The sequence below is a fragment of the Poecilia formosa genome, unplaced genomic scaffold (genome assembly GCF_000485575.1).
Source record: "Poecilia formosa unplaced genomic scaffold, Poecilia_formosa-5.1.2 Scaffold157, whole genome shotgun sequence".
Taxonomy (NCBI): Eukaryota; Metazoa; Chordata; class Actinopteri; order Cyprinodontiformes; family Poeciliidae; genus Poecilia; species Poecilia formosa.
In genome coordinates this window covers 523919-550780 of record NW_006800096.1, presented here as the reverse complement: position 1 = coordinate 550780, position 26862 = coordinate 523919, and the positions used below count along the sequence as shown (strand labels likewise).

Here is a 26862-nt window from a genome sequence, read left to right as displayed (position 1 = left end):
AGACCTTATACATGAATTGCCCCATACAGGGTTTGAACTGATGACCTCTAACCTGCTGAGCTAACTCACCTACCTTACAAACCGTTGAGTTTCCATGGATTTAAGAATAACTTACATGATCTTACCACAATGGAGATTTGATAAAAGTGCTTATATTCCAATGTTTTTCAAAACAACATACATAATATTTTATTTTCCAGAGATTTTGTATTTTGAAGTTTTGATATTATTTTTGAACCATTTTTAATTTTCAAGTGATTGTATTTCAGAGATATTTTTTTATTTAATGTCTTAATTTTATTTTTGAACCATTTTTTATTTGTAAGTATTGATTTTATTTTTTAGCCATTTAGCCAATTCTCTGTAGAACCATTTGTCTCTGCTAATGACATCTTTTATACATTTCTTTGATCCCAGACTTAGTTTATGGACTGTAATGTGAAATTGGGCACAATTATAAGTCTGACAGTTTGTTCACCAAGTTACTGTGCTCTCTGAGAGGATCTGTGGTATAAGTATTTGACATTGTTCCATGCCCATCGTTGACATTAGTCTCTAACAAAATGTGGATCATCTACCAGGAACACTCCAAAAAGCATGAGTTTCTGTAGTGTATTGGTTATCACGTTGGCTTTACACGCAAAAGGTTTCTGGTTTGAAACCAGACAGAAACAGATTTTGCATGTTCTATTCATCACAGGTGTTTACTAAAGGTCAACAAGGGTTCTGTGGTGTCCTGGTCTGTACTCTGAATCCAGGCATCTGAGTGCAAACCTCAGTTGAAATTTTCATGCGTTGCATCTCACATCATCAACTTTGGAAACTCAAACTGAAACAAAGCAGAGAAGTTCAGTTCCTGTAGTGTAGTGGTTATCATGTTTGCTTTACATGCAAAAGGTCTCTGGTTCAAAACCAGACAGAAATGGTTTTTGTAGGTTATGCACCTCTTGGGTGCAGTGAGACAACAAGAGCCTTCCTCTTTTGTGATAGTTCATTTGCCAATCGACTTCAATGTAAGCTTCTTTGAAATCGAAGCTACTTTACTTCAATTACCAATTGGTAGTTCTATGGCATAATGCACATGTGTCAAACTCAAGGCCCGCGTGCCACATGTGGCCCCCCAGCATTTTATAGGCCAATGATTTACTTAAAATAGGTTTTGAGCACGAATTGACTACAAACTACATTTCAACCAGAGGTTTGTAATGTTCTTCCTAACCAGACGCTCCAAAGCGTCCGGTCCATAACTCTTCAACACGCCGTCAGCTCCCGGTCAGAAAGACGCATTTAGTTCAGAGACCATGAGATGATATTCAGAAAGGATTTTTTNATTGATTGATTGATCTCTCATCTAAGTCTGTCTTGCAAAGTGCTATCCAGTTGTAACTTCAGCCTTTTGATGTAAACTTGAGCTGTTATTGAAAGTCTCAAATATGAAGGTGGGTGCTTTGAACTTTACACCATGTGCTATCTATGTCAAACTCTGATGTTGAAGTAAGTACTTCTTGAGATGAGCGTTTGCCTTGACAGTGGACAAATTAACAATCAATGGGCTTCTTGATGCTAGCTGGACTGATAACAATGCATCAAGTGTTGAATAAGCCTTCGCCACTTTTAAAGATAAATTGTTTATCTGGCAGAATTGTGAACAAAAAAGTGGTGACAATGTTTTGCTAACCAAAACATTGTTTTTATACACCAATGTTTTGCTAATGACGCTAGTGCTAGCATGTGCTGTGTAGTTTCTTATCGGAGCTAAACTCGTTGGATCTTCTCTAGTTCCAAAAAGCAATAAAATTCAGTTTGACATTCATAAAAACCCAGACACCTTCTGCATGTGAGGCAGCTGGTGTCCTGTAATCAAACGGTCAAAGCAGGAACAGACACACCTTGTTGTCGTCTGCATTGCTACCAATGAAAAGATGTCAGAGATAACACCGGTAATGCACTGGTGTTATCTGCACCGGTAGCTGCCAGACATAACTTGGTCTGATGCTTGTATCTGTCTGAAGACATGCAACACGACAACAACAACAATGCTTTTTGGTATTTGAGTTTAAAAAATAAACACATACTGAAAATATTTAAAGTCGTCTCAAAGGATGTCTGGAACAGATAATCTGCCACAATTACAGATTACAAAGTTGGAATGAGCGGATACGTCCCTAATGAATGTGTTCATATTAGTGACATTTTGAAGGCAAATCCGGACATGAACAACTTAATTAAGCAGTATTTTTTTCTTAGCAACTCTCCTTGAGCAACTTATAAGTCAGGTTTGTTGTTTTTAGTGTATAGGTGGTGAAAAAGTGTCTAAAAGAAAGCCCTGGCAGCCAACAAGGAATTTAATTTGCCTAAGCTCTAGGGAGTTGAAGGAAAACATTTCCATCAGACTTGTGTGAACCTGTATTTTTGGACCAATAATCTCAACTGTTTTTGTTTTAAGCTTTTAAAGACTCGTACATACCAACTGGTCAAACGGTGTGCAAGTAATAAAATCAGTACATTTGCACTTGTTGACAACCAACAGACATGACCGCAGGGCTAAACAAAAACTGATGAGGGAGTCTTTCACATGACTTGATTGACTCCCTTATGTCTTGGCCAGACCCGACTTCTACAAAGTAATAATCACTTAGGCAGTAATTTACCAGTCACCTTCCAAATTTCTCTAGGCAGTTGCATTAGCACACTTTAGTTTGCAAGGTAGTAAATCAGATCGCTCAGAGAACCAAGCATCTTTTTTTAAAACCTGTCTCAAGGAAATAGCATTCCTTTGTAGTGACTTATGTCTTCGCTGTTGCTTTAAAAAGAATCCCCTTGAAATAATAGCAGACACTTTCCTTGACATTCGTCAAGCTGAGACAGAGACTCAAGGAACCAATGAAGTATAGCTTCCATAAATGTCAAAAGTGGTTGTCTGTCTTCTTTAAACTTAGCAATGCCGGTTGCATTGGTAAATACTATGTGAAAAGCAAAAAAATATACAAATATTGCACGTCAAGTGAAATGATGTGAAATGTCTTCCACCGCAATGTGTACAGCAACAGAGAAAGCAGCCTACAGAGGCTTGAAGCCGCCGCACATCTATCAACCCAACTGTTTTCTGAAGTGGGACGTAGTGGAATCTATGCAATGTAGCTCTGCTTGCCAAGATCCAGATTCCTCTTGTGTTTCTTCTTCCAGTCCAATAAAAGTAAGGAGATACTAACTGCAGCGCATTAATACACGATCTATATATGGACTGTAGTGACATTCCTGAAGAGTCATTATACGCGGAGCTGTGCGCCACAACGATTAGTTATCTGGTTATGACCAAGTGTTTGCTCGAGAATAACTTTGAATATATTTGTTTGACACCAATTCCATAAAGAAAAAACGATAAAAGAACCCTGAATTCACTCAGTAGGTCACAATGATTCTCAAAGAAATTATATACAGTACATCAGCTCGTCTGTTTTCCCTCAATATATCCGTTGTAGTTGTTACTTATTCATGGAAACAGAGAGGTCCCTTTGCCAAGCGGCACTCTCCAGCTCATTCTTTGGGGAATCCAATATGATCTAAAGCACATGTGTCAAACTAAAGGCCCGCGGGCCACATGTGGCCCGCCATGTCATTTTATGTGGCCCCCGCAGCATTTTATATGCCAACATTGACTTACAATAGGTTTTGAGCACGAATTGACTACAAACTACATCTCCCACAATGCATTCCGATTGTTACCAGCTAACATTACGGCTTCTCGCCACTAGAGAGTAGCAGAGTCACCTCAAGCTGCTTATTGATTTTCCCAGCGACATCGACAAGCTAACATCAAAACGTCCAAGAAAAGAAAAATCGATTTACAAGTAAGACTGTGAATGAAGATGTGTGTGAGTTGGTGTCAGGGCGGCAGGTCGCGTTAGACGTTATCTTGACCGACAACATAAAAAAAAAAATCGGTCCTGTACTATTTTATCCGTGAAATTACAATCATATTAACATCGGCTATTTAGTCGCATTTTATGCGGTTTAGTTAATATTCACCGTGAATCCAGATCCCATCACAAATTAAGCAGATAAATGCATCTACATTTTTCTCGCAGTGACACAAACCACCCCAATAACTTTTAATAAATTAAATTAAGCGACTTCACTTAAATTAGCATCACTTCACCCGCTGGGGTCTNTCTTCTTCAGGGTCTCCTACCAAGAAGAGATACCGTAGGTATCCTAACCAGAAGCTCAAACTACCTCAGTTGAATCATTTTGACGGAGGAGAGCAGGTCCTCTGTTACAAGCAAAAACAAGGAGGTTTTGCTTCAGTGTTGGAGATCGCGGGGCCATTATTATAATCTGACCTTGTGTCAGACAACTGGAGGAAACCTCATAAATAAAAGAGGTCACACAGATGGTAAAAGGGTTGTTTAGACTGTTCTGTGAGAAGCTCGTTTATCACTTCGGTCACACTCCCTTAGAGCTTTTTTGGAGGCTCAACCTGAAGCAGCAATGCCAAAGGATAAACTAGATTACAAAACAGCATAATGAGACATGGAAATGTTTCCGTAAGCAGAAGCATTGCAACTGACTCCCGTGGAGGCTTTATAAGCCCAGGAAATCTGCCTGGCTTGTCCAGTGCTTTAGTTATTTATCGTTATTATTTTATTTCTGTAAAAGTAAAACATCTTTGTGTTCTTCAACGTAGACTGTGGATAACGTGAAGTCACAATGCACAGCCGTCTATCTGCACGAGGAGACAAGCCGTCAGTGAACACACCACATGCAACACAGATTCAAATAGCGATTTGGTCAAAGGCAATTATTAACACTGCTGCTGCTGGCCTGAACATTGTTGGGTCAGGTCCAAGTCACTGCGCTTGACTGTACTGTGTGTTTAACTGGTGATGTCATCTTAGCAGGTCTGTTTGTTGACCATGTGGTTCAAGCCTAAACATGGATTCGGAAGCTTTCATAAATAATAATTTAAAAAGCCTAACCAAAGCCGCAAAAAAAAACAAAAAAACACACCAATAGCAACTTGCTAATAAGACAGTAGGAGGTCCGTGCTACCATAAAAGCCTCCCGTAAACCCTCCCAGACAGCCGAAGTCCTCCTGAGTCGTATCGGCAACAGCCTGCTAAGAGGCTTTATCCTCCCACTCCACCCCGCCCCGGCACAAAGAGTTGTCTGTTAGGACGGGGAGGCATCGCAGGAGTCAGCCGAGACAGGTGCTATCCCTGCAGGGTATGAACGTGGGGGCTGGGAGGCTGAGCGCTGCAGTCATCCAAAAACAAGCCCAGACAAAACCCCGCTGTTATTTCAGCGGTGTGGTTTTCCTTGCAATAAGCAGAAGGAAGCAGCATTGGCTTTTCTCAAATTTGAATCAAATTGTTTGGTGGTGGTAGAACTAATATGTTGGTTTTGATTGAGCGAACACCCTTGATCCTTACTGATAGACGTAGTCTGTTTCCACAGCAACTAACAGTTAGGCAACGAACTTAAATGTTGTAACATTTTTTTTTTTTTTTTGGCCTGGTTCATCGTGTGACACCAGAAGGGATTATTCCACGTCACTACCAGGATGTGGACAACCTTTGCTTTCTACATTATAACCAGCAGGCAAACAAAACACTGCGAGTATGACTTATTGCTGGAACATGTGTCATGGAATCAGTCAACATTGTGGGTCAAGGAAGTGTTCTGCAAAAATGGTTTTAAAAAGAAATTACTGGTATTTATATGCCAAAGTAATTACCATACAAAAAATGTAAACAGATAAACAATTAAAGTTAATCTATTAGTGGCTGCCACTATTTATATCAATGTTTCCATGTTTGCAATTGCAACTAATATGTGACCTTAAAGCGTAGTGAGTGATCGGTATGCTTAGAAAAATTATTATCTAAGTTCAGTCCACTTGTTAGGGCTCAGGAAAGATTTATTTATTTATTTTTTTTTAAATCACTCAAAAGGAGACAGGATCACTTTCATTTTGCACAAAGGCATTCTTTAAATGTCCCTGAGTCAGAGCAGCAGTACAGATCCTCCAAATCCTACTCCAATAGACATGATCCTTGTTTTTTAATCAAATTTCTATAATTGGAATATCGGGAGGCTGTCAATGAAACATTGCCAGTTTTGCATCCTAATCACTCACTCGGATATTATGGCTTCTTGAAACCGCAGAGTAAAATATTGACAATGCTGTTAGAGTGATTTTGAATTTTTTTTTGTTTTTTTTGGAAATATTGAAGTCAATTGTAGCTGAAAATACATTTCTGGCGATAGATGGTACTGACAGGATTTCAAACACTGACGACTTGCTGGTGTGCCCTGGGAAGGCAGGACAGTAACAGGGGAGCACAGTGTTTGCTTCTTCCCAAGAGGATCAGATCGCTTTCACATTGGAGATGACAGTTAATGAGGGAGTGCAGACAGAATGGTTGAGAAAACGGGATCCGCTAGTGGCAGGAAACCGGCTGTTTTGGGGATAATGAGCACAAAAATGATGGAGGAGAACCAAATGGAACATAGCTGATGATGAGTATTGAGAACTGAAACGTGTATGGCAGGATATCTTATGAAATGGGAATTTGGGGGGAAGGGGGAATTATGTGGGGTGAGCCAGCAAACATCGCTTTGAAACTGAAACCGACATTCATGGAAGAGGATTGATACAACCTCAAAATGCAGTCAATCAAAACGGCAACATGAGCTAATATTCAGCAGACTAGTCAAATATCTAGATTACTTCACCACGAAAATTAATTTTTATTTTTATATTTTTTTTTGACGACATTGAGTCAAATAAGCATAGCGTTTTCCTCCGTGACCGCAAGTTGCACTCTTTAGACGTAAAGGGGAGTTCTGGTAATTAAGGACCATTCTTCTGCAGGGAATTATTTTCAGAGGGAACGAATGTGTTTGCCAATGACACGATCAATTGTCCCCTTTTTATGGCAGGGTCATCTTGTTGCCAGGAAACACTTCATAAGGCTGCTGAACGTTAGGCCCATTGTCAGGAGAGCTTACCAGCCATTAAATAATTAATGTGGGGATAGTTGAGGAACCAGCAGCACAAAGCAGATGATGAAAAAAAAATCTCTTTTTCCCCCCTCTATCACTGGTCTACATTTGGCTGTGAACAAGTAAAGCAGGAAGTTCTGCCAGGGTCAGTGTCTGCTGCCTTTGATTCCTATTATAGTCGTGGAAAGGACGCCAGGAAACGAGGACTGAAACGGGTTTATCAAATGAAGTAAAGGTTTGTTTTGTTCCCTCCTCTATCTTTGCCGAAAGGTTCCCGGCTGAAGTGTTTTACTGTTTAATCTCAGCTGGATCAACAGCTCTGGCGGTGATCAGGAACAGGCTCTCAGTCCAAAAATGCCTTTAAAGGTACAGCGCTGCAGCTCAAATCTACACAATGAGAAAATGAGCAATGGAGGGAAAGCAGTTGATCCAATAGTCATCACTTATGGTGTGTGACTTTTACTCTTCCAGAAAGGGAAATGCAGGTGAGATGTAGATTTAAGGTTAAAGATTAGTGTTAATGACGAATGATGAGTACGTTTTTCCAACCACAAGCGCTTAGAAGGAACTTAATTCATTGGAAAGCTTCATAATGTTTGTCTATTGTTGACAATACCTGTGGTCATGGTGTAAAACTGGCTGCACCGGTTTATGTCTTCACAAAAGAGTATTTCACAGCTAGCTCTAGGTTCTGTTTGCACCCCGCAATCACGAAGCTAATGGATGTGTCCTTGTGCTTCCAAATCCTGGGAGACATTTGGATCAGAATATGTTCTTTAATGCCATATTTATTTTTATAGGCAGAGATAATCCCACTGTTTCTGATACTTGACTGCCAGAAACACTCAAGAGCACTGAAAGCTCATGAGTGATTTTTCATTAAGCAGCAACATAAATTAATATTCATCAGATTGAGATTATTTAAAAAATTTATAATTTACCTATAATTTTGTAATTGCCAAAATTTTGAACATCTTCATGACCTTGAGGCTCCTGAAGAGTTTTTTCTTGAAACATTTCCAACTTCCTGCCTTAGCTAGCTGGACTGTGTACTAACAGTAGGTTAGCTGTTTAGCTACGTCTATAAACCCTTTACTCAAAGCAAGAGGGTTTTAAAGTCCCTAACGCAAAATTATTTAAAAGTTTATTAATTTGGTTAAGGGAGATAACATGTTTGACTTAAAATTATTGTTTTTAAAATTATGTTTATCAAATTCTCAAATCTTTTGAGATTTGAGAATTTGAATACATTTAGCTTCCCTTCCATCTGGGTCGGTCTTCTTCTATATTTTCTCGACTATTTTATTGATAGCTAAATGCTCACTCTTTCTTAACTTCAAAATTGGTTATCTGTGCTAAAATGCTAACAAGCTAATGTTTATTTTTTCTGTTAGCTCTGTGGCAATCAGCTCGCTACGTCAGCTAGCTGCAAAATTAATTAATCGCAATTTCTTCTGTGCGTAACAAGGACTTTGTTTGTTGTGCTTCTAATTTAAAATCTAAAATCTAAACAAGCACAGCTTGATAAAAAAAAGCAAGATTTTCACTACAAACAAATGCTTTCCTTATTAAAACCTTACTTAAATTCAAACAGCATTACAGCGAGTTACAACTTAAACAAATTAAACTCAATAAATAGTATGCATAAATGGAAATATAGAAGTCTATTATATTTTGGAGACAAATCTGTTTTTGTATTTTCTTTATAGTGTGCATGAAAGAATTCTGCCATGCCCACGCTGGCACTCAGTGATTTACTGATCTGTAAGGAATTGTGGTTCAGTGAATATATGAATATTATCTTGCAAGATGAGATTGCTCAGGGTTAGCTTAGTTTGACTGGGGTCAAGATTTGCAGAGATCATTCATTTGAGTATAACACCGGTGGCATGCGAGTACGAAATGTGGGAGGGCAATTTTGATGAAGGTGGAAGTTGACATGGAGCTCTGATTATGTAAACAATAATTATATTAAAAAAAAAAAAGTTGCCTCGACATTCTCGGATGCTTCTTGTAGTGTTTACACAAGCTTCAACCGTGGGTTAAATCTAAACCTCAGCTGAATCCTTTACAACAGCAGACTTAACCTCTGAAGTTTTTTTTTTTTTTCACTAGCAGGAAGAGTTTCAAGCGTTCTCCCTCCTGCTCCGTCTGAATACGCTGGTTCCCAAGAGCAGCAGAGTTTAATGAGCCTCTCTAGAAGTGGCACTCAGATTCACAGCTTGGGAGATGGCCAACAACTGCTCCCTGAAGGCTGTCTTCTCATAATGGATGTTTTCCTGATGGGAAGAAGTCGAACTTCCACTTATGTGATAATTTAATGAAAGCTATTTGCTAGCCCCGAGAAGAAATGCTCTCAACATCTCTAAATATCGAACAAAATGAACTTCGGGGTAAGGCAAGGCTCGGTGTACAGCTAAGTATTTTTCCTGGATGAAACGTGATATTCTCCTTACGGGTAGGCCTTTTTCCACTGCTTCATAAAAATTCTCAACATGCAGCTCTTTGGCCTGGAAATGTAATAAAGGAGGTGAAAAAAACATTATAATTTGCTGTGTCCTTTAAAACAGTGAACACTTCAACCGCACTGGCTCCACGATCATTTATTCTTCAGTTCACAGTGCTTGGGACAAAACCTGGAACGCAGCAGATACGTTCACAGGAATCAGGAGTTTGTTTGTTGTTGAAAGATGTTGGAAAAATCTAACAGAGCTCCGGAATGAGCCACAAGACAAATTAAAACAGACTGAAGTAATTTCATAGTTAGTACATTCTGCATCCGTGGCTTCCTGTCTGCTTTGTCTTCGGCTCCGTTTGATGTCCCACATAAAACCCCACTCCAATAACCCATATCCCATAACCTCATTTGGCAGCATGGTGACAGTTTCCCAGATACCAAACCGTATCCGTTTCCCTTCGTCGTGTGGCATGGGTCCAACCTCCATGACTAATTTGGCAAATGGATCTCCACTTGGAGTCATGGTTTGGTTGTACAATCAAGCCATGAGCGAATATTTGGGGTTAACAGAGAGGATAAATAAATCCTTGTTTTTTTTTGTTTTTTGTTTTTTTTTAAGCATTTTTCAGTATCATTTTTGCTTCTGAACTTAGGAAATTTGAGTTGATTTGTGCTTGTTTGCTCTCCACGCAGCCGGGATGTCACTGAACCTCAGATTGGGGCGAGCATAGCTGCTGATAGCAAAGATGGAAGAACTTTACTCTGAAATACACACAAAACAGTGTGAATATTTGAATATTTCTTTCGAACGTCTGGCTCTTGTCCTCATTTTCTATCCCAAGGACTGCTGACTGTTTGCAGAGAAATGAATTTACACATTACGCCACGTTACAACCACCTTTCTCCAAAGGGACAGATCAGTTAAAAGTATGTTTTTTCCTTAATTATATCTTGAAAAGTGTGAAAAATATTTGTTCTCAGCCATCTTTAGCCTGCTATCCCTAAATAGATGCTAATTAGATGCCTTGAAAGGTTACCACTAATTAGATTACTTGTAAGGGCAAGTGCTAACAATTGTTTCAAAAGTCAACAAATTAGTAAGTAGAGTCCAAGTGGGTATAATTGAATTTAAAGACAAAATGTTCTTAGAAATTAGTTAGAGAAGATTAGAGAACAAACTCTAATTAGAGAACAAACATAAAAAACTCATTTATTTAACTAAACTTACTGTAAAGTTTTCCAAAAACATTTCAGGGGGCGATAGAAAACATGTGGAAGAAAGTGGTGTGAACTGATACAATCCTCTTTATCCATTCACAAAGAGGTGGAGGAACACTTAACATTACACATCATCCTGAACACATCATTACCATGATGGACAGTTGATGGTGGGAGCATCATACTGTGGTGATGTTTTTTTTGTTTTTTTTTTTTTTTTTCTCAGCAGGCACAGGAAATTTGGCTTAAGGTCATGGATCTGCAACTTCCAGCGAGACAACGACTCCACACATACAACCAGAGGTGCAAAAAAAATGCTTTTGGTCAAAGCATATTCATGTATTAGAATAGCCCACTCAAAGTCCAGACCTTGTTTCTGTTATCAGATGCTCTCCATCCAATTTGATGAAGCTTGAGGTGTTTTGCAAAGGGGAGTAGGCATAAGTTTCTGCAGCATGATCAAATGTTCACGGGATACTCGGCCTTATTCCTTGAAAACAAAAAGGTTGAGCTATTTCTTCAAATTTTACTTCACAGGTTTTAGACCCTAGTGATGATTTTTCAGCCTTTCTGGAGATCTTTCAACGATTTTCGTTGTGCATTTATGATTTATGTCCTCTTTCCCAGACATTTGACCTGAAAGAGAGATGGGTTTATATATGTTGGTTGAGCCACTTGACACTCACCTATGACTTCTTCAAGCATGAAGGACAAAGATAAGCCAGAGTTTGTTTGTTTTTAAATGTTCAAAGAAAAACTCTGAATGACCCTCAAAAAGCCTGCAGAGCTTGTTGCTCAGAACTACTGTGAAAGAAAAGATGTTCTTGGGAACCAAGGTGTACAATAATGAAGGAGAACATCTACGTTTTAGCACAGCATTGTACATTTCTGACGACCGTTTGGGCGCTTCAGGAGACACTTAGTGCCACAAACACAAACTTGTTGTTTTAGTCGCTGGCGCGGTAAATGTACACTTAAAGTGCCGGTAAAACGCCCAAAATGTCACTCTGTGTTCGTGTTTACTGTTCCGTGTAAGACTCTGGAGTTCTGCTTTAGACCGATCACAGCAGTGACTGACAGAACCTGTTCTGACGGGTCTCAATTATTTCACGGCCACTGGCTTGCATGTATTCTCGGCTTTATGTTTCTTTTCTACTAACGGAATATTAGTCAGCCGGCGCATAGCTGCATTTGTTTGGACATGACATTCAGGCAAGTTCGGAGCAGCTTCTTTTGTGTGTGTGTGCGTGTGTGTGTGTGTGTGTGTGCGTGTGTGTGTGTGTGTTTTTTAATTGAAGTGCTGACAGGGAGGTCACGCACGCCGTTCACGGAGCTCTTTTTTGGTTTATTGGCCCGGGTCAGCCTGACTGAGAGCTTAAGCTTGTCAAAGCCCCTGGGAGGCAGAGATAAGGAAAGGAAGCATAAAACCAAAATAAAGCTGCTTTGCTCATGGACGAAGACAAACTTATAAGTATGCTTACTGTTCCAGGAAAAAGTGATTATACCCGTCTGGACCAAACGCAACTCTCCCGAGTGTTTATGTGCAGTTTGGTTTTTTGTGCACACTCGAGAAGACCGAAACTCATAAAAACTAGCGATCCGTCGCAAATACTTTGTTCAGAATTGGAAGAGTTCTTTATGATGAAGCAAAGGCGGAAGATACTTATTTGGATGCCAGATCCCTGTCTAGGAACTGCCCCGACATTCACTGGCCAGGCTCTCATATTTCATATAATGACTTGTCCTGCGTTCTGCGTCTGGAGCTGAAATTGTCGCAAGAAATATAAGGAGCAAATGACACAGAGTTTCAGATGAGAATACCTTCAGAGATAAAAAAAAAAATAATAATAATAATAAAAAATGCCCCTGCGTGGTTGGCATCTCAAGACCAATCTCGCCTCGTTTCTTATTTTTGAATTGTTGAATCACTAATGAGATACAGCAATGAGGCACAGAAAAAGCTGATAAATTCACGAGAGCCTGAACTGTAAAGATTTTATTTAAGCAGCGAGAACACTATGAAATTTCCAACTCATTTCAGGCGATCTACAGTGTTTCCATTTTGATATACCACAATTTTCCACAGTAACATTTTCAGATGTTTATTTATTTTATCTTGAAACATGTATGCTCACAAAGACTTTGTGTAACATGATGAGGCTTTCACTGTAAGCATTAAAGAGTGAATAGAAAGATGAAGAACAAGGTTTTTTTTTTGGCATGAATGGAAGGTTTAAGGTCCAATCACAACCCTGGACTTTGACTAGTTCACTTGAAGGCCTTCATTTTATTTATTTTTGACATATGCAGAGGTGGACGTGGTGGTGATGGTTCCATCAGTTCAGTGAAGTCATCTAGATCCTGAAGCAGCCCTGCACTGTCACATTACCACCACTATCTTTGACCTTGGGTCTGATGCTTTTTGATCTGCTCTTGTACTCCTTCAGATCAGGGCAAGATGTGAAACAGATTCTGTTTTCAGTGTTTACTTCAAAACTAAGCTCTTTTGCCGTCATGACGTAACTTATTTTAAAACTCCATTTGGACCCACAGCATTTGTAGAAATTAGGAACCACAGCCAGATGACGTCTGAAAATACTTGAAACCTACTCCAAAAAATGTAGGACCGCCTATTTTACTAGAGACTACCACCGAAACTAACATTTTCAGTTTTCCTTATTTCTGCTCTTTGGGGTACAGCCAATCAACATCAAAGAAAATGAAAGGTCCTCGTTGATTGGCTGCTTTGTGAACACCAGCCAATAGGATGTCAGATAGTGCTGTGTCTAGGTATTTCAGCTTCTCATGCTGCATTTTCATTTAAATGTTGTAAATATGCAGTAGGAAAAAAGCATACACGAATTTTCCCATAAATAATTTAAGTCACGTTCCACAGAAAAGACAAACAGCCAGTAGGTGAATCTGTGAATCCTGAACCATAGAGAGGCGGGGGCTCATCCTTCCCCGATATTAAGATTCGTAACTATGATATGAAAATTTTAAATGTAAAAACAACACACAAAAAAAATAAATAAAAGAAATCTGGAAGAAGGCACATGCTTCATCACAGTATCAGTTATTTTTGGCATAAATATTGGGGGCAAAACAACAAAAACACAATATATTATTTTATTTTCTCAACAAAGAAAGCAACATTGAATAAAATGTTTGTTTATGCCGGCTTCAAAAGCGGACATCGTTAAACGCAAAAAACGTCAAATCAACGAATCAACCAAAGCAATTTTACAGACAAAGAGCCTCGTCAGAAGCCGACACAACAAAACATGTGCCCTCAAAGTGAGCGTGCGTTTCACACACGCCTATGCAGATAACAAATCTCCCATCTGGTGCTATAATGCAGTTTAGCCTCAGGCGTAAATGACCTCTGAGAGAAATTTCTTTGGTTTTCAGTCAAGCTTTGAGTAAGACTACAAGCTGAAGCTACCACTGATACCCACTGGAGGCCAAGAGCTTTGTTAACTCCAGTTAAAGTAATAAAGCTGGAAGACATGTGCTGTAGGTGGCGTTTGGCATTTGGCATGGAGGAAAATTGCACTTGCTTTTAAGTTCAAAACTAATAACTTTTGCCACCTGAAGGAGTTAAACTACTCGAATCGTTCAGCATGAAATGTCCAATTTTCCAATCGGCTGCAAAGTCCTAACCTGCTGGTTTTTCTCAGAGAGCGCCGCTTTCCTTAGGAGGAAACAACTTTTGTTCGACCTGTTTTTAGATGGAAACCACACACATACAGGGTAATTTAACAATAAATATAATCATAAATCGTAACTCGGCACCTTCTGAGTTTTTTTTTTTTTTTTAAGTCATAACAATATTAAGCAGTCATTGCTACTCTTGCATCTTGAGACATTTGGTAAAAGAAAAAAAAACAAAAAAAAAAACTTTTGAGGTTTTGCTAATCCACTTCAGGAAAATGGTGTCAAGGGAAAATGTAACATTCCCAAACATGCCCACGTCTTCAAAACTGGGAGAAAAAAAAAAAACAGGACAAAGGAGTTCTTTGTTTTCTTCCATATATCTCAGTAGTCTTTGTCTATCTCATCACTATTATCTAAAGCAGTAGTATTCGTCCGATTCCACCCTGAGTTTCAGCGGCGATTTGGTGAAGGACTCGCCAGAAATTACGGCTTTATCCATTAAACGGTCGAGGTCCGTGGGCGGGGACGAGTCTCCGGGTAGGTCCTCTGCCAGAGTGTCCAGGTAGCTGCCGACGGACAGACCGTCCAGGCCGTCGCCGTTCCCGTCGTTGAGGCTGTTGAAGCTGCCCCGCAGGGAGGAGCCGTCCTGGCTGTCCGACAGGCTGTACAAGCTGCCCGTCAGGCTGCCGTCCTGGCTCGTTGCGTCCCCCTTGTCCTCCATCATCCAGCGGATGGACTCGATGCCGTCGTTGATCGACATCAGCTGCTGCATGAGCTTCACGTCGATGGCTCGCAGGTTCGCCTGCATGGTGGAAGTAGAGCATTGTAATTTAACATGGCGCAAATGCCGAGTTACACCTCAACGTTTAACGTGCTAAGGGAAGAAAATGGAATTGGTCATCATCTGAATTGGCAAGTCGGAGCTGCACAATATCTATTAAATTACACTCTGTGCCAAATCTTACTCTATATCTATCTTCCACTCATTGTCAATATGGTTATTTAATAATCATAAGGCTGAGTTGATCCAAACAGGGGCCAGAACAAGAATAAATGTCAACGGGGGCAGTAAAAGGTTTTCAGAAAACAACAGAATAAAAACTGTTCAACAATAATGAGTATGTTATATGCTTAACTATAAAAACTATAAAATAAATAGAATCTCATATGCAATGATTTGAGTGCATGAGTGTAAGATACAGCTGGTTGATGGATATGAAATGAAAACAAGAAAGGACAGAAGGGCAACGAGTATGTAAGAAATACGCATGCCTGTTGGCAAAGCGGTGGACTGACCTTGAGCCTCACTTATGAGATAGATGATTCATAACCAGAGGAATTGCCAAAATTATGATGTAACAATAATAAAAATGTCAACTTGAATAACACGTATTAGCAAAAAAAACAAACAAACCAAAAATAAATACTAATCAGTGCAGAATCTTGGCTTTCAACTCCACTCTAGTTAGTGACTTAACTTTCCCCCCACAACTATATTGGTTTCTTATATTTAGAAGAGGGGGGGAGCCGGGGAAGCAGGACGAACAAAACCATCACCATGACTATTACTAACCAAACACTGGATCAAGTTGCAAAGCTCAGCTTAGACCTTGTAATGAGCAGATGCAGTTGGCTTTTTTTGTTTTGTTTTCTCTTAACTGTTAGTGTTCTCATGGTTGGAACAGTCAGTGCTGTTTTGTTTAGACTATTGGCCTTTACTACGTGGCACAGACCACTAGCAGTTTCCATCCACGATAATGAATGATATATGACCGCCATGCACAGAGCGACCATTGACTGAACTCTCTGGCATGACGAACCGTGCCACTGGGTATGTGTGTGTGTGTGTGTGTGTGCGTGCGTGTGGGTGGAAATGGACTGCATATTTGCAGCGTTTTACAGGGATTCCCCCGTCTGTGGGTGACAATCAGCGTGAATGAGAAACAACAAATGGGCAGCTGTTACATCCTGCCACCAGGACACGACAGCACCTTCTCCGTTCCTGCGAAACCGGCGGAAAATTTTCCATCGACATCTGTTTTAGGCTGCAGCATCCTAAACTGATTGGTTTGTTTACTTGTATGGCAATGACTACTTGGGATTTTTGAGGGTTTCTCCTGTGGAGAAGGCCAACTGAGATAATTGCAAGTGTAATATTATCCCTGACATCATAATAAATCAAATCAAATCCTAACAACACAAACTCTGTAGTGCCAGAACAGTCCACTGGCCATCTTGCAGGGCTCTGGTTCACAGAGTGAAAAACCCGGTCAACCAGACCATCTGCTCAGGAATCCTAATACCTTTTGTGACCTCAGTCAGTCAAAACAGTAGTCAGCTGTCTGGGAAAGCGTCCATGGAGACTATATGGGAATAAGTATCTCTAGGTGTAGTTAAAACAAAAGAAATAAGTGACAGAAAAATGTATCACATCGTCTAACTACCTTTATTAAAAACAAGCAAAGCACAAAGTATTCTTATAGTGGCTAAAATGACAGTTATAGCTGTGATATTTGTATTGCTATTTTGATTTTAATACAAAGATCTAACCACAATACAGAATAAAGAGCTGCTAAAATGAACTATGTTTAACTTTTTACAGAATGACTGTCCATGTGTGTAAGGCATATTAAAAAAGGTTGCTGCTCAAAACATATTATTTTAGCTGAAATTAAACCATCTGATCATCTGTGCAAGTTACAAATGAAGTTATTAAAATAAAATAAATAAAAAAAAACTGATTAATAACAACAAAATCTTAGATATCGCCATGAAAGTTTCAACAAATGCTATGAACAATAAGACTGGAAGAATACAGTAATTGCATCTTTTCTATCAGCAGGTCTGAAACTGCTCTTTGTGTCCCAATAACTAAATTTGTGATTACACAACAAGCTGAATTATCGCCTCCAAAACAGCTGTTTTACTTTGTTATTGGGATACCATAAATTTATTTAGAAATATAACTGTTCATAAAATCCAAGAATAGTTGCCTAGATTTGTATTATCTTTAATATTTTTCGTATTATCAACCTGAGGTAAACATACATGTGATTCATTATTTTCATTCCTCTTAGCACTCAGGTTTCATTTAGCAACAAATGGTCCAAATACTTAAGCTTTTTGTCTTTGCTACCTTTCTGTTATTAAACTTTTTGAGGAGTTCTCTAACCAAAACTGATTGACTTATCAAACAAAATGTTACTTTAAGTAAGTTACAAACAAAACATAGGTTACAGTGTTATGACTCTTTAAAATGAAACTCATTTTAATGCAGGACGGAAGTTTGATTTAAAAACATTAAGAGAAAAAAAGTTCTATGCTCACCATCTCCTGTCTCAAGAACAGCATTTTACCCTGCAGTCTCTTCAGGTCCGTTGAATTTGCGCAGAATTTGCAGTTGGCCAAGTGAGGCGCAGCTGACTTGTCGTGCTCGTGCCTGTCGCTGCGTCTCCCTCCCGCGAGCGACCGAACGAGACCGTCCGGAACTTTTCGACCCAACTTGGTCTCTATGTCCGTCAGGTCCGGAGAGCCGCTGCGCTCCTCGTCCATCGTCACTCTCAGAAAAAAAAAAAAAAAAAAAAAAAACCCGCAGTAAGTGGTCTCACGGTGCGGCTCTAGGGCAAATTAAACTGAGGCGCTACGGCTGTTGAAACAGTCAAATCCAACTCGTATGTGATCTGCAGCCACACCAGCAGACCTCCCATTGAAGCCTGTAACCAGTAGGAGGACAGTTTAACACCAGCATGCTCCCTGAGGACACTCCCATTACAAGAAGGGCTGTCTCTGAAACCAGACACCCCGCCAGGTGAGTGCTGCCGCTTACACCTCTCTCCCTGGGGTGGAGAGAACACGCTTTATGGACAATGTGAACTTAGGAGTCAGTGTTTTCGTGTACCTCTTTCTCTACCTCGAAAGAGAATAAATAGATATATAAATAAAATATGCAAATAGTGCAGCATGGCCTCCTTGTGACATTAAATAAAGGCCTATTACCATATATTAATTGATCTATCTACTTTTGGTCAAAAAGTTTAAAATCCAAAATAATTGTACTCCTAAATGCAGCTGAATTATGTTGCAGTGCTCGCATTCTCCAAAACACTTGATCTATTTTAATAATATATCGTAGCACGGATGTCACCATGTTGTTTACGCTGCAATGAATTCTGGTATGCTTGGTGCTTGGTCCGATTCTGCCACCTCAGTCCAGCCAAATAAGCAATGAGTGAGGTTGTTAAGCGCTTAGCTATTGCTACTATGGACAGTAGCAACAGCTCCGTTATCACTGAAAAGAGGTTCCAGCGTTGCCTGCCTCTCCCAGCGTCTTTCGCTCTCTAGCTGGCAGTGGGGTTTAAGATCTTTGTGGATGAAGACAGTTGCCATGGCACTTGGTTTTAGCTTGTGAGGCTGACGATCACCTGTTCGAGCCTTCATCAGTTTTGCTTGTACAAATGACTCAAAATCTTCTGGAGATAAATGTTGACGGCTTCAGAAGTTGCGTTCGGCCCTCTCCCACAGATGGGAAATGATGAAGACTTACCTCATTATTTTATTTATTTATTTTATTTTTTAGTTACAGCCAACAGCGACACTTTGTGGCATTGTCTAAATTTACACCAGTCAACGACAATATGGTTAACAACAGAAAGCTAACTTCTGTTCAGAAGTTAGCATTTCCTGTATGTATCTACAGAGTAAGATAAATACAGGATCGACTGGACTAATAAATTGCGTAAAACAATAGATCCTTTAAAACAGAGTTTGAGTTTTGAAACCTGCATTGTATTGACATAAGATGCAAAATGGGTCATTAATGAGGATTTTAGGTATTAAGACCAACTTAGAAGGGGCTGTGCTTTAAAGCAGCAGTTCGACAAGTAAAACCTGAAATGAAGTATTCTACATTGATGAAAGACGACTAAGAATAAAATTTACGAAAATAAAATTTCTGCTTTTTTTCATTCTGTATTTAGGCCACATTAGATAAGAATCATATTAGAAAACCACTAAGCATAGATTTAGCAAAAGTGGAAAGGCTCATTCAGCAGATTTTTAAAAATAACTCGTTTTGAGTCACAAACAGAATAATCAGAGTGATGAAAGTCAAAACATTTTTAAGTAAAAAAAAAACAGACATTAAACTTTTGACTTAATTTCCTTTTAATTACCTCTTGTTTTTTATTAGCAACTTAAATACATTAGTTAGCTAAATAAGGTGTAAAAAAACAACGTGCAACTCTTTTTGTAAGTTCTGAACAAGCAAGATTCTTAGAAATTGAACAACAGCACCCCCTTGTGGGCATTATAGCTCCCTCACTTGGACATACTAGTTTCTGACTGGCAGAGATTGTTAAAAGCTGTGTTTATGACAAACCTTTGAGTGTAAATTACAATTACACTGAACACAATTTAATAGGTTGGAAAGCAAACTACTTTAATATTCTTTACCTCATTATTTGACAGGGCATCATCTTGCATGAATTTTACTTGTTTTTCATTATCCCCTCCGCCCCAGCTTTTTCAATGCATAGTGAAAATTGCTGTGATTGGACAATGCAAAGCAACATAAGTACAAAGAGTTAAGAATCTTAACTTTTTAGGGGGTTGGGCATACACGCTGCAAGATTTCCTTTTTTGTTATGGAGAACAGAACAACATTGCTTTGTTGTTGGAAAAATCAGGAGAAAAGACACGTGCTGGGGCTGTGATCTCAGACTACAGATTGGCCTTTGTCGTCGTCATAGCGCTGGTACTGGTCCCCGAGCAGAGGCTGGTGGCCCTCCATCTTGCGAGATCGGGCACGCACAGCACACGTGGTTGCTGCGAAGATGACTGCCACCAACACGAGAGCAGCGACTATGGCTATGGTTATTATTTCAGTCAGAGAGAAAGGTGTGCCTAGAGGAACAAAAGCAGACGATTATTACTTTCAGTGTGCTTAATATAGCCAACATTTTTATATTATAACTAAAAACTTAAATGTATTTTATTTAATATTGTGTAATAAAAGGCAAAGAGAAGAACACATAACCTGCTTTTTGGGATTTCTTTTTCTTTGCAAATAAAAATCTGCATTTATATTCAATCCCCTATACACTAATACTACTTAATATAATCAAGTATTCCCCATTTGCCAGTTGATACAAATGTCTCCACCAACTTTGCACATCTTGAGGAAAACATTTTTGCTCATTCATTTTTGTGGAATAGCTTAAATTAAATAAAATTAGATGGACAGCATCTGTAGAAAAACTTTTTTAAGTCTTGCCACTGATTCTTAATTGGATTTATGTCCTGGATCAATCTACCAGATGCTTTGATCTGAAAACCCACCTACAATATAAAGTAGGTGTGTTTCATTTTGATTCAGGGTGATAACTTCCGTTTTCTGCCTTAGACAGTGTTTTCTTGTACACCAAAATGCCATCGACTTTAACATAAATCCCAATAAATTACATATTTTGTGGTTGCAAGTGGCAAATTGTGAAAACCTTTAAGAAACAGACGTGCTTTTACCAGGAACTACAAGAGTAAATCAAAAAGACTTTGGCATACCTGGCCATTCAGCTTCATAAGAGTAGCCCAGATTTTCAGGCGCAGTCACAAACATCTCTGCGTTTGTCACAGGAGGCCAGAAGGGTACCATGTTGTAACCCCTGTTATGACCAATAGGGGCGTTTTCTTCAGGATACACAGCTAAATCTGTTGGGAAATTACTCAAGTAAGAGGAAAGAAAATACTAAACATGCATAGACTGCATATCAGAATTAGTTGCTATGGCACCTGGACCGTGTCTCCTGAGCCATTCATCGAATATAGCGTCTGTAAAGGTGTGTAGCAAGACGAAGATGGGGTCGTTGGGCGACAGGTGCGTCTGCCCTCCTGTTCCATTCAGGAACAAGTGAGCCAGGTTGTGGAGGCTCCTCACTATGGGGTCGTAGTTCCCCTTGGGGGCGCTGTAGCCTAACAAAGCAACACGGGGGGGGGCTTCTAGTAACATATCATGTACATGTAGTAAAGACTAAGACATCACAGAGCTCTAATTCACCTTCGACTGTGTTCCTGAAGCTCTCAGAGGAGGTGGAGTAGAAAGGGGGTGTGTCGAACGTGCCAACTTGTAGGCAGTCGGCCACGTCCTGGGGCTCTGGGAGACGCTGGACCATGGGCCTGTTGACGTTTCCTGCTGGGTTTCTCCTGATGGGAGAGGTCTCTGTGCCTGACAGAGAATAGAAAAGCTGACCATTGGCGTCGTCATTCTCACACTGTTCCTTCTCTTCTGAAAGAATGAAAGGAATTTTAGCGTGGTCACGAACACTCGTCTTACTGTTGCAGATGGTTCCCAGCGTGTCGTAGTCCTCAACGCTCTCGCAAACCACCCTCCACTCCGAGAAGATAGAGTTGGGGCTTAGGGAATTTATGTCAAAACTGCTCCTGGCTCCCATCAGGTCATCTGTGCAGATGTCGCACGTGTTCCCGCCGATGGCAAAGTTCCAGTAGGGCAGGGCAAAGGAGGGATCCTGCAGCATGTCCTGCATGACAGAAACAGAGTCCAAAGTTGCAATAGGTTTTGTTGTATTAAGCTCAAACCGGCAGATTAGGAGGAGAAAAACTAAAAAATTTACCATGGCAGTAACTTCACATGAAGGTGATGATTACTACAGTCTAAATTTGCAATTTACAGTATCTGGAAAAGCATTTTTAGATTGAGATGCCTTAAGAAAAAGAGAGACTTGTCAGAAATGACTGATCGGTGGTCTTGCTTACTAGCCTGTGCATTCACCAGAGGCTCTGTTCTGACGGAAGACCTGTGGAGCAGCAGGGAGCCTACACAAGCATGATTGACAGTGATAAGACCCTCCTCCTGGCTCTAGAAAAGGCAGTTCTGCAGGTATCTGTACGACCACTGAGAGGAGGCTTAAGAGTACTTTTTTTCCCCACAGATTATCTGCCTCATTCTACTGTTAGACAGTTTTAACAAATATGTAAAAATAAAACAAACATATTTTTACGAAAGTTACCTACTGCAGCTTTAATAAAACTATAAATAGGCCATCAACATTCTGATTTTAAGATCCTCTACCCCGTCTCTTGGAACCTAGGAAAACAGAAATGTGGTGCCATGAGGATTTTACTGATTCAAAAGCAGAAATAATACTTGGAGTAGACCCTGATTTCATCTTTTATATGCACACAAGCACCTTGAAGCACATCAAAGAGTGCATATTTTCCCTTAAAGTGGATAAGAATCATCCACACGGTTCAAATATAGGTTTTTGTTTTTCTCGTGTCTTTGTAGGATAGAAAGTGTCAGTGTTTCCCAAATTAGATCTTTCTCTAACTCTGTTTGGCCGGGTTTGAACAAAAGCCCCTAATTAAGGAGCTCAAGCAGCAAACCTGCACAGGATATAAGGATGGAGTTTCTCTGTAGGAGTCCAGCACTCTGCCATGGTTTCAGCTCCACATGCCAGCCCCATTTTCCACTCTCAGCTGTAACCCGCTTGTGAAAGGGATTATTAAAAAATGTCTGGTACTGTATTTTCAAAAAAAAGAAAAGAAAAGAAAACCCTTCTCACTCAAGATTTTATTGTGTTAGGGAAAAAGATAGCGTGTAAATTCAGTTGGAACCAAAGCCCGTGGATTGTTTATAGAAGCATTTTGCGTGCTGCTTGTTTGTTAAGGCGTAACATTGGAAAGTCGATCAGGATTTTCTGGTAAATACAGAGGACTGAAGATACATTCACTAAACATAAACAAGCAGAGGAGCAAAGCAAAGTAGTGTGTGACCCTTATCACTTAATATGTTTTTATTAATTTCACCTCCTCACCTGCATGTCTCGCTCCAGCTGCAGCAGATGGAACCTGTGCCAGGTGAGGAACCCGGGGCCTTCGTGAGAGAAGTCCACCCCGCCAAAGCTGGCCTGCCCGGCGCCCAGGAACGTCTTGCTGACAGAGTAGTAGTGAGACCAGACAAAGTAGTTGTAGACTGTGACGTTTTCAAACTGCGTGGTGTTCCCGTCGGGGCCGAAGATGTCCGAGTAGTGGCGCGTCGCGATCACCAGGTCGGGGTGCACCGTGCGCTTGGCCTGGTTCAGTGCGTTCACAAAGGCGCGCTTCTCTTCAGAGCTGAGCTGCATCACGTTTCTCCTCACTGTCGGGGAAATGAAAGAAAGATCGTTTTTAGTTTTGTAAAGAGACTCCGTCATGTTAACTCTTAAGTCAGTTGTGAACCTGATATATTGTCCGCTCAAACACAACGCGTCCATTATGCAAAGCAGGAATCTCTTTTTTATTTAACATTTTTTTTGTGGCTATTGCTATTTTATACACATATTAAGAGTCAAATATTGGCAGATGACCACAATATTTAAGAAAACAGGCAACAGTACATTGCCTTGTCTGTAAATGTGTTAAGTTGCTTTTGAAAGTACCTGTCAGCTTCAGCACAGAATGTCCACAATTTATTAGCAGACCAGTAATTTTTAGGTATAACAGCTGATGACAAACTTTGATGGGTAAGTCTGACAAATAAATTCACAATATGAAATATTCAAATAAATACTGATATAACTGCGTGGATTGGTTGTTTTTGGTGCCCATGGCAGAACCGTTTGTTTGCACCCCAAACATGTTTAACATTCCTTGCATGTCTAGTCAATGGATGGTGGATTTCCCTGGGTTAACTGTGTAGCCACATTATGACATTAATGCTGAAGTTGATGCCTCAGTGTATTTTCAGATTCAGTGCTAAACTAAAGGGCTATTGCACTTTTTTTTAAAGGAATTTGAACAGAATTTAATCATAGTTCAAACCCCTAAATAATTAGAGTGATCCAACCTGACCTGAGTTATTCTAGGTAGTATAGAGATTCCTGGATGAAACCTTTAATCTACTTGTAGACAAGTACATAAGAAAATATATATATATTTTTTTACATTAGGGTTACCTTATCAAGAGAAGTACAAAACCATCAGTATATAGTTTGATTCAACTTACAATAGACTATTCTATAGTTATTTCAATTTCTAAAAAATTCAGTTTTTCATTTCTGAAGTCTTTATTTTAATGGTGAAAATAAGACCCAACATCAGTCAAACAAATGTTTTTTGTTTTAAACGGATGTGGTAAAAACAAGAAAGTCACTTTTTCTCGATGTTTTGGGCATAAAAACATCAACTGTCTTCACTCTAGAGGTGCATGGGTGTTTGCGTATGGTTGCAGTTGCAAGGATGGAAAGGCTCAACCTGGACAAAATTCATGCAAGAACTGTACATGTGTTTAATTTAACAGATGATGCATTTATATTTAATTCGTGATTTACACATGCAATTGTTTTTAGAAATCACTGAAACATTTAGATAATTGTAGGTAACTTGTTTTATATACTTCCTTGAAAATATCACATTTCTGAGTCTAACAGTTGTGCTATCTTTATCATGTTTTGATCCATTTATTCAGCACAAATGGTTTAATTTGATTTAAAATAACGAACGACGTTTAGTCGATTTTGAATCGAAAGAAATTATATTGTTTTAATTGAAAACTCACCGACAGAAATCCTTTGATCACAATTGGCCCCGGTCCATCCGTGTCTGCATCGACCGCAGTTATACCCGCTGAAGTTCCCGGTGCATTGGCAGGTGCGGTTGAAAAATCGGACCGGCCACCGTTCCCGGTCGTCCCGACCGTCGTGGGGATATTGCGGCCCGTGCGGCCGCGCGTCGGCCGAGATGGACACGCACTGTCCGCGGCCCGCGCTAGCACCGCAGGGGTCCCCGGGGAAGCCGGGGGGCGCCGGGCAACACTGTCCGCTCCTGAGCCCCTCCGGTGTAACGCACTCTCTGGGGAACTGGGCGCTCACCAGCACCGCGCACACCAGCATAGAAACACAGTACGGCCACATTCTCCAAAACATGATGTCACCAGATTTTTTTTTTTTTTTTTTTACGCACGGCTGCTTCTGGATTTAACTCAGTTTGTGACCCTTATTACACTTGAAAATTACAATCCTGACTTTTTAGTCAAAGAATAAAAGTTCATTACTTCAGCACACCTGAGCTTCAGCAAATATGAGTGAGTGTAAAAAAAGAAAAAAAAGAAAAAAAAAACTTCCTGCCCCTCTTCGCTTCGCTTGCCCATGCAGGCCTCTTTCTTGTCTTTGCCCCCAAAACACTGGAGCGTTGACCTTAAATACCGGATTAGCGCATGACTACCAGGATTTTCTGACTCCCGCGTGATTCCCCTCACATAACATCATATTTCCTACGGGAGGAAAAGCGAAGGTAGTGTGATCCGGTCATGCAGAGTATTGTTCTTCTAAAAGTCACAGGGTGAAAGCAGCGTCTAAAAAGAAATAAAAAAGAAATGCCAGTGTGAATGAGAAAAGGCTTTTACTGTCTGTATGTCTGACCTGCTGTAACTCTACCACGGGGAAAAATATTTACAAAGTAAAATTAAAGTGAAACGAACTTACACGACAGTAAATACATTTATCTAACGAGAAATGCAAGAATGCAACTCTAAAATATCTTAAACTTCGTGTTTACAAAAAAAAGAAGTCATATTTGAGATCATTTGACCTCTCGCTAAAGCCCCTCTTTTTGTTTCCCCTCCCCATTAGAGCATGTGAGACATTAAAGCTCAAATGGCATTCACAAAGAAAAAAAGAACTCCTAATACAAAACTCTTTTTATTCTTTAAGTGCTTATAATTTCAGACCCAAACTGGAGTTTGTGTGTTTCTGTGTGGTAGAGCAAAACAAAACACAATTTAGTAATGAAGGTAGAGAAAATGAGGCATGGGTTAAATGTGTTTGTATGCACATTTTTGAAGCAGTGATTAAAAAAAAATATAGAAAGGTCCCCCCCCCCCTCCTCTGCCAATTATGGGGTTTTAATGTCAAAATAAACAGGTGATCTCACATACTTTTGCACATTAACATCCTGTGACTTTTACCCTCTTTGCATGCAAGAGTTGAGACGAATCCACAATGAGCTGACTCTGGAAACGCTTGATGACTGGAGTGTGCACCACTGTTTGGCGATGGGCTCGTTAGCGAAAGAGGGCATGCTGGGAAACTGTTCTAGAGACGCGTGGTGAATAATGAAAACATCTGCATCTTAGCGGTTAAATGCATTGGTATTAAAGCATATGGAAAGAGATGCAGAAAATGCCTTCAACATCACTGGCTTAAGAGGAAAGACAGTGAAGAGAGCGCTGCTTTAGAAACTGAGTATTTTCTTGTCCAGGATGATGATGACTTTTGTTGTGTGTGCTGAGCTGTTGGTGATGTTGGTTCATGACATCTAGCTCTCATTAGCACCATTTTTAATTCATGTCTCAGAAAATCCACCCAAAGCTGCCAGTTTATGATTCAGATTTGTGTGCCAGGCTGTGCTTGTGATTTCTTGTTCCTCTCATTGTAGCAGCAATCCACCCCTGTTGTTAACTGTTAACAGTTTAAAGCCTATCCTTATCATCGCTGATGAAAATATCCTGCAATTAAAAGTCAAATAAAGCA

The 26862-nt window shown here is 39.9% G+C and overlaps 2 protein-coding genes across 2 annotated transcripts; both read right to left on the bottom strand.

Moving 5' to 3' along the window:
* Positions 1-12772: 12772 nt before the first annotated feature.
* Positions 12773-18038, bottom strand: lurap1l (leucine rich adaptor protein 1 like). Its single transcript, XM_007564249.2, has 2 exons — positions 17669-18038; positions 12773-15143 (listed from the first exon to the last, which is right to left on the bottom strand). Exons 1-2 carry the CDS (start codon positions 17891-17893, stop codon positions 14751-14753), a joined length of 618 nt encoding a protein of 205 aa, XP_007564311.1. The 5' UTR covers positions 17894-18038; the 3' UTR covers positions 12773-14750.
* A 1445-nt stretch (positions 18039-19483) lies between these two features.
* On the bottom strand, positions 19484-25674 carry LOC103146366 (5,6-dihydroxyindole-2-carboxylic acid oxidase-like). The gene is made up of 7 exons (XM_007564248.2): positions 24891-25674; positions 23170-23492; positions 21669-21873; positions 21393-21560; positions 21128-21307; positions 20900-21046; positions 19484-20242 (listed from the first exon to the last, which is right to left on the bottom strand). The coding sequence occupies exons 1-7, from the start codon at positions 25255-25257 to the stop codon at positions 20055-20057; spliced, it is 1578 nt and encodes a 525-aa protein (XP_007564310.1). The 5' UTR covers positions 25258-25674; the 3' UTR covers positions 19484-20054.
* Between the last annotated feature and the right edge of the window lie 1188 nt (positions 25675-26862).

Coding starts and splice junctions, on each gene's coding strand:
- LOC103146366 (XM_007564248.2), bottom strand. CDS start 25,257: ATGTTTTGGAGAATGTGGCCGTACTGTGTTTCTATGCTGGTGTGCGCG. Junction 23,493..24,890: donor TGATCAAAGGATTTCTGTCG/GTGAGTTTTCAA, acceptor TTTCCCCGACAG/TGAGGAGAAACGTGATGCAG. Junction 21,561..21,668: donor GCTGGGAACCATCTGCAACA/GTAAGACGAGTG, acceptor ATTCTCTGTCAG/GCACAGAGACCTCTCCCATC.
- lurap1l (XM_007564249.2), bottom strand. CDS start 17,893: ATGGACGAGGAGCGCAGCGGCTCTCCGGACCTGACGGACATAGAGACC. Junction 15,144..17,668: donor TGTTCTTGAGACAGGAGATG/GTGAGCATAGAA, acceptor TCCACCATGCAG/GCGAACCTGCGAGCCATCGA.